We start from the raw sequence: 10,190 nt of genomic DNA on the forward strand, positions 1-10,190 counted from the left end.
AGGCTTTATTCTTTCCAAATCAATTTACAGTAAGTGCTTCTAACCAGAAGATGTACCATAGAATGTAGGTGGTGGTGAAGCAAGCCTACAAATTTTTTAATAACTTTTAATAACTTCATTCACGAGTTTTTGTGATCCTCTCCTCGTGTCAGAGCGCGGGGCGAAGCGGAACAAGACTGTTTGTGTAGATTCTCACGCACACAGAGCACTCACATCAATCTTACAAAGTTATCTTTATTTATCAGTTGCACCTTCAAGAGTTATTCCATTATTAAGATTTCTCTTAAATAAAAAAAAATATTCCGCTTTCCATAAAAAAGCCATAATTATCAAAAGTCATTTTCTCTTTTTTTCACATCATTTTCCGAAACGATGTAGAAGGAGCAGCATGCTTAGAAGGGCCAGATTCTTCCTCTTTTTCGTGGAGACGCTTTCTTGAGGTGGTTGGCTAAAAGAAAGACACCGCAGGGTGGCTGCATTAAATCAGGTGAGACAGAGCCTGACTGCTCTGCTTCCTCCAGAATTACAGATGCTGGGTAAAGCCTCCTTTCTGTGACCAAAAAAGCAACACGTCTAAAAAGTTTCTCTACCAAGATCTATCTAATTATTTTTGATCCTTCTCATATACGACACTGCCCCCAGCTTAAGCTTCCACTACTGTTTACAATTCTCCTAATTAGCATCTGGTAATGAATGTCACAATACCATTTCTAAACTTTCACTAACATGAGAATTTTTCCTTGAACACTAATCACTCGTGACTTGAATCCATCAAAATATACACGTTCAACAATTTAATTTTAAATATAAGGATAATCCTTTAAAGCCTCGGAGATTGTTTCTGTACATTTAAATAAAGTCTTATTTATGTCTTGCCAAAGCACAGAAGTCCATTGCTTCTACTCAGAAAGCAGAGATCATTAACAGACAAATTAATTCAGCCAAAACACATGTTTATCTAAGTTCTCAAAATTAACTGATTTTCTTATTATGATTTACTTTGAAATCTCATTTCTCTATGCATCAAGTATTGAAATAATCTGTTGCACATACCATTTTTGATGTTTGGGGTGGATCCATACTGGTATGTGTCTGAGCAAGCAGCTTTTGAAATGTATTCTTCATATCCTCATCCTGCGAAAAAAAGCAGTAACTCCAAGTAGTACATGGAATATTTAAGGAAAAACCTACATTTTGGCTAATGAAATGGGCCAGCAATTATAGAATGAATGAATAAAGGAGAAAAGGAGGTTGCCCCCCAAATAAACACCTTCCTTCTATGGCTTCACCAAGGGCAAATCTTGCCTGATCGACCTCGGAGCTTTCTATGATGGAGTGATCCTTCTGCCTACATTGGAGAGGTCTGGGTTGGATGGATGGACTATTCCATGGACAAGGAACTGGCACCCAGAGAACGGTGGTCAGCACCTCGGTGTCAGGATGGAGGTCAGTGAGGAGCAGTGTGGCAAGGGCCCAAGCTGCTTTGAGCTGTTGTTATTCTATGACAATGTAATACAGATCACGAGACCAAGAGAAGAAGAAGATCTCCTATACAAGTTTTTTATGGCTGTTGCCAAGGGTCAATCGAGGTGAATTTACATCATTATCCCCAGAACAACCCAATAAGACTCAATTCCGACCTGAAGCCAAGGATGCTCTAAGGCTTCCTCTGTTGTAAGACGTTTGCTTGGATCCACTACTAACAGCTTCTTCACGAGGTCCAAAGCTAAGAGAATAAAGAGTTAGTTAGTATCCGATCGATAAATTCATTACCTGAAAATAAGCTCTGCAATATGCATACACCAAAGCGATGTGCAACAACGTGTCTTCTAACACACATCCTATAAATTCCTGGCATTTTTGGTTCAGCACTTGCAGAATCTTTAAGCGAGGCAAAATTTGTAGTACAGCTTGATAAAGTCAGAAGAAAAAGTGAAAAGAGGAAAAACAGACCTATGTGCCTGCAAACCTTATACTTCTGTCGTTTATAAAGCTAAATATTGCTAAGAAATCTTTCCAATGAAAATTTATCTGCTCTTTCTAATGCTTGAACTTTGAACTTAAAAAAAATACGAAGAAATTTTTTTAAAGACTGCTTTAAAAACTAAACATATCAGCATGCAATGTGCCATGCAGCTGAAAGGAAGGTGAAGGAAAACGAAAATGACAAGAAAAGAGCGAGATCTTCTGCTCCCCACTGTCATGGGATCATACCCGTGTCTGAGACGTGCTTCCATTCTTTTGAAATGAAGGTGTATTCTCCACGAGTGATCTGATCTTTCAGAGACAGTCGAGTATTTTGCTCATTAAATGGGGGATAGCCACACAAGCTACATGAAAGAAAACAAGTTAAATAGGATAGATTTTATCACAGGGAACGAAACACTAAAATCACACATTTTAAAGCACCTATCGTAGCGCCTTTAAAACGCATATAGTATTAAACACACTTTCACTTCCTAATAAAGACACTGAAGTTGCCAAGTCTCGAGCCATGTACGTCAACGACTGCCCAATGAAGGGAGCAGCTCCACAAGGTCTTACCATACAAAAAGAATAACTCCTAAACTCCAGCAGTCCACAGCTCGGCTGTATCCAGTGGTCCCAAGTGAATTTAGAACCTCAGGAGCAAGATACGTGGGAGTACCACATAATGTTTTCATAAGAGAAGTTTCTCCAAGAATCTTGGATTGTCCAAAATCTGTAATCTTGTATTTAAAAATGGTAACACCACATTACACATTCGGATTGACTGTAGCACAACATATCATACTGTCAACACACATCAGGAGGTAACATTAAATTTCTTCTTTCCAAGTCACTTCCAGTACATGACTATGAAAAAAATGTATCCCAAATATTGCTAAGTAGGTCAGTAAACAAGAACTGAGGAGTAGGGAGAAATACAACAATCATAGTTTACACTAGCAAAAAGTACTCTCAGATTTGGATGTGAATGGACAACCACAGAATAAAGGAACTGCAGCTTATTAGAAGAGATTACTTGAAAAATAAGCAGTTTAGCAGAAATCTAGTCTTTATCTGTGACAAAAAAACCCAAAACCACCCACCCACAAAAAAAATCCCAACCCTAAATTCCTCAAAACAACAACAAAATACTCTGTCACCATACAGCCTGGGTGTTTGTGGAAACACTGTCTGTAATTCAATAATTTAGATTTTATTGAAAAAAAATATGTCTTAACATTTGAAATTGCGTACTCAGTTAAGTGCTAGACAAGCACAACATTTCTCAGTTGTTCTTAGGTAAGTGCATGGGCTGAAATAGCCATAAAAGTAAAATTAAAACTATGAAAAAAAAACCCTCAATGTTTTAAGTTACTTCATAGTTTGTATGACTAATTCCATAATTATTTTTTTTTTTGCTATGTTTAACTGAATATTGAGAAGAATGGGAGGGAATACTCCCAAATTTCTACATAAACAAGAAGAAATGTAAGTTTCCTTACCTTTATAAGACATGTCTCTTCAGAAGATGAAAGTAGCACATTCTCCGGCTTTAGATCTCGGTGTATAATTCCATTGTCATGAAGATACTAGATGTCCACAGACATACAATCAAAGAAAAACAGACTATTCGCTTCTTTTGTATGTAAGCTTTCCAATTTTTCACATAGCAATGGCAGGATAACTGAAATGGTTGTGTAAGAGGCCTGTATGCATTTAAAACTACAGAGCTTATGACTTCCTAAACAAATAAACAAAAAAACCCACAAAACCCCCTGACCTTAGAAACCATGATGCTTCAAATGTCAGCTCTCAATCCAAGCTCAGCACATGGACCTGGCAAGGTCTTCCCTTCCTCCCACTCACTCAAAAGCTAAACTTCTTTCTTCATCTCAGTAAAAGCAACAAAACTAAGGAAGACCAAAGTTCTACGCTGCCTTTGTAGGAATTCTGGTTTTCCATCTCTCTTTCTCCATTCTCTTAGTGTATTACATTATTACTGTACAGTCGTACCCCCTTAAATACAAGTCTGTGTTTCAGTGTGCAAAGAGAGTTAAATTCACCACGCCACAACAGGCCTCACACTGCTAAGTAACAGACAAACTGACAAACACCTCAGGTGTCAAAGAGCTGGAGGCTGAAAAAGGGTCAAAAAACCCGGTGATAGAAACAGGGACTGAAGTAGGAGTGTTCGAATGTTCTTTGGCTGCAGTGAGGTAAAAAAACTCATTAAACCAACTCGTTAAGAGCACAGTGCTGATTGCTCACACAGGTTTTAGAAGTGACAGATGACAGAAGGATTCATCTGACTGACATTCATATGCATGACCATATTTTTCTTGGTAGAATTCACGATTATCTACCTTTACAGCCAGCAGCATCTGATAAAAATACAACTTGCAGGTAGCTTCCTTCATCTTGATTGGCCTTGACACTCTGTCATACAATTCTCCTCCTTCCATCCTAAAACAAATCCAGGTAACAAGTCAAGGTATTACTTCCAGAGGATTAATCCCATTAGACAAGAATGAGACCAAAACATTTGGCTATTCTGGCTGCAGAGAAGGAATATATTTCTGAAAAAGAGTGAGCAATGTCTTCAATACAGCACACACATTGCTAACTAGGCCTATTCTCCTGAGTCTTCCCTGGGAGTTAACAAGATTTTTGATCAGCCTCCTCTTATGAGCTCAAAAATCAAAAAAGTAGCAGCGATGCACAAGAGCAGCAGAGTGGGCAGCTATCGAGGCACTAAGTGCCTTCAAAGCACAGAAGGATTATTCCCCTGGTTATCCCCGTTCCTAATTTTCCAGGGGTTTCAGAGAGTAGTGGAGTCCAGCAAAAGAAAAACCAAACCAACCAACCAAAAAACCCCAATTCCTAATTTTCCAGGGGTTTCAGAGAATAGTGGAGTCCAGCAAAAGGAAAACCAAACCAACCAACCAAAAAACCCCAGAGTTCAGAACTATACACGTGCTTTGAGGCTATGGAAAACATTTCATTTTATGTGTTTACTTTCTAACAAGTTACTTACAGTTCCAAAACAATGTAGTAATCCTCTGCTTCAAAGAAGTTTTTGATCTTGATTAAGCAAGGCTAATAAAAAAAAAAGGGGGGGAACACAAACACACATTAAAAAGTACAATCATTTGTAAAAACTACCATTATCATCCTAAAGTTCTGATTTAAGTATGATTTCAACCAGATAAACTGAACAAAACTGACCAGCACCGCAGGCTTTGGCAAACACTTAATATTTCAGTCCTTTGTCTTCTCCCCTGTACCTCCCCACACAAACACATCCAGCTCCTGTGGTGACTACAGCCCAACGAGTAGCCTTATTTTTTCCAGTTATGAGGTATTTTCTTTATATGCAATAGCACATTGGGAAGCAAGGGAACATTCGTTAAGCTGTGCAAATATTCTACTTAAAGTAAAAGCACTGCCTTTTGTGGAGCAGGGGGGGTGTGCAGGGGCCAGAGGGGATACAAATTTTTAAAAATGGCCAGTGGAATCCAATTTATAAATTTTGTTATCTGGCAATATTTACAAGAACACGCATCAAGGAAAGGTTTCTACAGCAGTGGCTCAGGTTGAAACTTCTGTGAAGTTTCATCTCAAATTTACGTCTCAGTAATTGAAAGTTTTAAAACCTCAAATCCGTAAAGGCATAATATACTTAAAAAAAGGAAAATAAAAATGTTCCATAGACATATTTACAAGGAAAGTTATATGTATCCTTCAAGGTATTTTCTAACCAAATAGAATTGATCTTTATTTACTACACTAAGGTCAGTGAACTACAGAAGAACAGTAGGCAGCAAAAATGAATAAAAAATGAACAGTAATACTCACATGATCTATTTTCTTCAAAATTTCAATCTCTGTATTGATATTAAAAGCTGGGTTCTATTAAAAGAATCAAATAACACACTGGGTAAGACAGTGCTGTCCTGGAATAAGACACATCACAAATAGGAAACAGTGCCAGAAAAGCCATCATTTCATGTCCCTTGCTACTTTAGGTGCCCATAACTTAAAATCTTTTTCCATAGACTGATCAGGTGCCTCCAGTGAATTGAACAAAAGGTCTGCTCTCACTGTCTGGCAGGATACTGCTCCAGACACGTCATTTCACTGCAGGTTAGAAATCTCCACCTAATTTCCAAACTAAAAAAAAAAAAAAATAATCTTGGTGAGCATATACGGGTGTTGTGCTTTAATATAATAGTGGAGAATACAACAAAATTAGCAGAGTTTGTCAATTTTCAATCAGACTTCGATGGCTATGGTGTGTGTATGAGATGCATTTTAGGAGATAAACCCTGCAAGATTCCCCCCCACCCTCCGTATATACCACATTAACAAACAGTCCTGAATCATGAACATAATGAAACGTGGTGAAGGAACAAAAGCAAGCATTCCCTACAGAATTCTATACATTCTGCAAGATCAAAAGGCATTTGAAATTACACACAGAAGACATGAAGTGAGAAAATCCCCTTCAGTTGCAGAGAGATTACCAAACCTTCCAGGACCACTGCAAGATGGCCAAAAGGCAGAAAAACAAACAAAATCACTTACTGTCTCTGGAATGCCACTGGCCATGAACTTCCGTTTATTGATTATCTTTACTGCAACTTTGTTACAAGTGCTCTTCTCAAAGGCCAGCTTGACTTCTCCACAGGCACCGCTAACACAAAAGCACAGCTACGTTAATCCTTACAAATACTATTCAAAAACCTGCATAACAGCTACAGAAAAATGAAATGATGCCCAGGAGCCAGCAATGGGCCCTGGTGGCCAAGAAGGCCAATGGCATCCTGGGGGGCATCAAGAAGAGTGTGAGCAGCAGGTGGAGGGAGGTCATCCTGCCCCTCTGCTCTGCCCTGGGGAGGCCCCATCTGGAGCACTGGGACCAGTTCTGGGCTCCCCAGTTCCAGAAGGACAGGGAACTGCTGGAGAGGGGACAGCAGAGGGCTACAGAGATGATGGGGGGCTGATAGTAATTCCAGCACAAAGTACTGAAACAGTAACAAAATTAAAGCTTAACACTGCAAAAAGAAGGATGTTTACCTTCCCAAAGTCTTCGACATGATATATTTCTCTCTGAATTCCTTAGGAAACACCAACTGATCATCCACCGTAAGATCAGAAAATACAAACACTAGGAAGATAAACGGAGATAATTTTCCTGTTATTAAATCTAACATTTTTGTTATAACAAACAACTCTGCTTCCTGAGCTTTTCTAGTCAACAACATAACTAATAAAATGCTGCCTGCTGTCAACTTCCCTTGAAAAGTCTATTTCCCCTGTTCCCACCTCCACACAGACAGCTACTGCAGCACAAAAGTCTTTCAAAAATAGGAAAACACCTATAAAGGTTTATACTCTAGTAAGGTGGTTCTTGATGCAGTTTAGTCCAAATCTTCTTTTTTCATTTTTTTCATTTTTTCTAGGGTTGAGGTGGGTAATTTTTATGCAAGTACTAAAACATCAATTCCTGACTGCAATTTCACAGCACGTATGAAGATCAGCTTGTGTGAAAAATACTCAAATCACTGCAGAAACAACTTCTGGGGCAACACATGAAGAACCTACTTATGTTACAGCATGTTTTACCCTTATTACTCTGTACAGAGAGTGCGATTTCGGAGTTGTGAGTCAGTGGAAGCCTCTTCCCTTTTCCAATGAGCTCTCTATTAACAAAAGTTCCATTTGCACTGTGGTCTTCAATGTAGGCAACGTAGGAATTTTTTGGACCCATTTCCTCAAAGACAAAAAAAAAAGGGAAAGGTAACAATAGGGGGAAAAATACTTTGCTGTAAGGCCATTACAGACTACAGAAATTTACTATTGTTGTCTCAGGAAATCAGGCTAATGAGACTACTATTTCATAAACTGGGTTAAGGGAGTATTGCCAAGAATTTTATTAAAGGAGTCAACACTGAAGGTACTTAAAGTTCGATTTCTTTACGATCCACCCCTCCCAAAGCCAATCTTTTTCAATTATGCCAAACCAGAAAAAAAACAGTCAACCAGTTTTAGCACCTACCCTGAAAATTCGGAAATGCTTCTTGCTATAGTTTTGGTAGAAGCTGGTATCAGACAATCCTAGCTTAGAAAAACTATAATGACAGCTTTTGTCTCTTCCAAACCAGTATTCATCATTCACACAGTCTGTAGAGGAGAAGGAAGTAAAGCAGAGAGAGCACACACAAGTGCAGGAGGTTATTAACCAGAGCACTCCAGAATGATGCCAAATGACAGTACGCAGGATAATAAAAACAAGATTATTCCTATACAATCAAGTTTATTTGTCTTAATTCAGACAAAGCACTGTGCTCTAAATGATCTTAAAGGTCCCTTCCAACCCAGACAATTCTGATACATAAACAAAATAAGTTATGAAGTGGAAAAATAAACCAGGTAACAAAGTACATGAATATCCCAGAATTCCTCTAAGTACGGAATACAAAATTATTGCAAAAGTTGCAAGCTTGTACCTAAATTTGCTTGTACTTAGTTTGAAAAAGACACTGCTGTCTACCAACCTGCTCAGAACTTTTCTGAGCTACTAAAAACGAACCAAGAGGCTTATTAGAGCATGCACATACCACAGTTGCTGAAACCTTTTCCAAGTGCAAAGAGCAGACCCCAAGGCTGAGGAGCAAGCTCTTCAGGTTCCTGGTCCTCGGGGATCGATGGAAGCTCCTGAGTGGGGACAGTGTCCAAAGAACTGAGGGTACCAGAACTTGAGGAAGACTGACTAGTGCTCTGCGACCCGCTGGAAGAGGAACCGGTACCACTCTGTGACTGTTGGGTATCTTGAGACTGCTGCGCTTCACTTCCAGTCTCTCGAGACATGTTGGCTTCAAAGAGAATGTTTAAAGTTACTACAGCAAAGCAAACCTGACAAACATGCCCACACTGTACTGGTAACAGCCCAGTCTGTTCGCAGCCTTCAAATCAGTAAAACCTTCAACCAAAGTGTGCACGAGTGGATGACACACAAATCCCAAGGCTTTTGCAAATCCTTGTTTTTCCTTTTTAAAAAAAGGATGTGGTGCTCCCTCTGCTGGTTCTAAAACAACTGTTAAATCTTATTCCCAGAATTTTACATCAGCTCTTGAGGGCTCACACTTTATTTCACAAACGCATGTGCAGCGCGCTCTGACAGAATCCCCACACAGAGCAACAACCATTGCAGCTCCCAAACACCATGGGAAAAACTGAAAAAATAAGAACATAAGAAGAATAAAATGAAGTACGTTTTCTTGATGCTGAAAGTGCCCAACAGATTTATCACAGATGGAGCCAATTTGGTGTTTTGGCTGAATATTCCTTTAATATAAGTTCTATCATAGATCTCTTCCACGCAGGTTTTATTCAGCAGTTTTATTTACAAAAAAGGCACACCTATACGTAATTAATGTACAAAACACCAGCAAACTCAAGCACACACACCACATCCCCAGCAGTTGCCATCAAAGACAGCAGCAAGAAAAGGCAACAAATGGCATCTACGTGCCCTGCTAAGCCAGGGGGACTTACAGCAGTGTCCTGCGTTTCTCCTCACTTAAGAAAAACCAATCAACCAGCCTCATCTTGGAGATAAATCATCTTTAACTGGTTTTCTCCAGCAGCACCCGTGTTCCTGGTGCTGGGGGGCTCTGCAATGCCCGACACCCTCCCCTGGGCCCCCCCGCTCACCTGCCCGCCCCACTGTCCCGGTGCCTCTGGGGTTTTAAGCTCGGTCTATCTATCACCCAGACTAATTTAAGCCTCCTTACCCGTTTGTTACAGTTCATGATTAGCCATAAACACACCATAGGGCTCTGGGCACTTTCTGTGTGGCTTTTTGTAGGGAGGAGTTCAGCCACGCCGGCGGGGGGAAGGAAGGGAAGGGGGGAAGGAAAGGAAAGGGGTGAAGGGAAGGAAAGACGGGAAGGAAGGGAAAGGGGGAAGGAAAGAAAGAGGAGAAGGAAAGAAAGGAGGGAAAGGGGGGAAGGAGGGAAAAGGGAGGAAGGGGGAGGGAGGGGGGGAAGCGAGGCGCTCAGGCGGCGGGGCCGGGCCGACAGCGGACACTCCACACCTGCGGGGAGCGGAGCCGCGGGCGGGCAGGACGCGGTGGCGGCGAGGAAAACCGGGCCGCGGCACTGCCGGGAGCGCTTTCTGTCAGCGCCCTCCCCGCCAGTACCGGCCCCGGCGCTGAGGGG

General features: G+C 40.6%; 1 protein-coding gene across 2 annotated transcripts; it reads right to left on the minus strand.

The window, feature by feature from the left end:
- Positions 1-211: 211 nt before the first annotated feature.
- On the minus strand, positions 212-10,159 carry CHEK2 (checkpoint kinase 2). Of its 2 annotated transcripts, none has more exons than XM_014943961.1 (15): positions 9,765-10,159; positions 8,589-8,843; positions 8,027-8,151; positions 7,594-7,741; positions 7,045-7,135; positions 6,553-6,661; positions 5,824-5,877; positions 5,003-5,064; positions 4,332-4,431; positions 3,471-3,557; positions 2,545-2,708; positions 2,215-2,330; positions 1,641-1,726; positions 1,054-1,134; positions 212-448 (listed from the first exon to the last, which is right to left on the minus strand). In XM_014943961.1, exons 2-15 carry the CDS (start codon positions 8,836-8,838, stop codon positions 353-355), a joined length of 1,569 nt encoding a protein of 522 aa, XP_014799447.1. In that variant the 5' UTR covers positions 8,839-8,843; positions 9,765-10,159; the 3' UTR covers positions 212-352. The 2 variants fall into 2 exon arrangements, with proteins under 2 accessions (XP_014799447.1, XP_014799448.1); XM_014943962.1 differs by having other exon boundaries at positions 215-550.
- Positions 10,160-10,190: the final 31 nt, after the last annotated feature.

The sequence above is a fragment of the Calidris pugnax genome, unplaced genomic scaffold, assembly GCF_001431845.1.
Source record: "Calidris pugnax isolate Ruff unplaced genomic scaffold, ASM143184v1 scaffold138, whole genome shotgun sequence".
Taxonomy (NCBI): Eukaryota; Metazoa; Chordata; class Aves; order Charadriiformes; family Scolopacidae; genus Calidris; species Calidris pugnax.

Excerpts from the sequence above, each read along its gene's own strand:
- CHEK2 (XM_014943961.1), bottom strand. The coding sequence starts at position 8,838 with ATGTCTCGAGAGACTGGAAGTGAAGCGCAGCAGTCTCAAGATACCCAA. Across the intron at positions 2,331-2,544 it reads GGAGTTATTCTTTTTGTATG|CTTGTGTGGCTATCCCCCAT; the intron begins GTAAGACCTTGT and ends TCTTTCATGTAG. Across the intron at positions 1,135-1,640 it reads TAGAGCATCCTTGGCTTCAG|GATGAGGATATGAAGAATAC; the intron begins GTCGGAATTGAG and ends TTTTTTTCGCAG.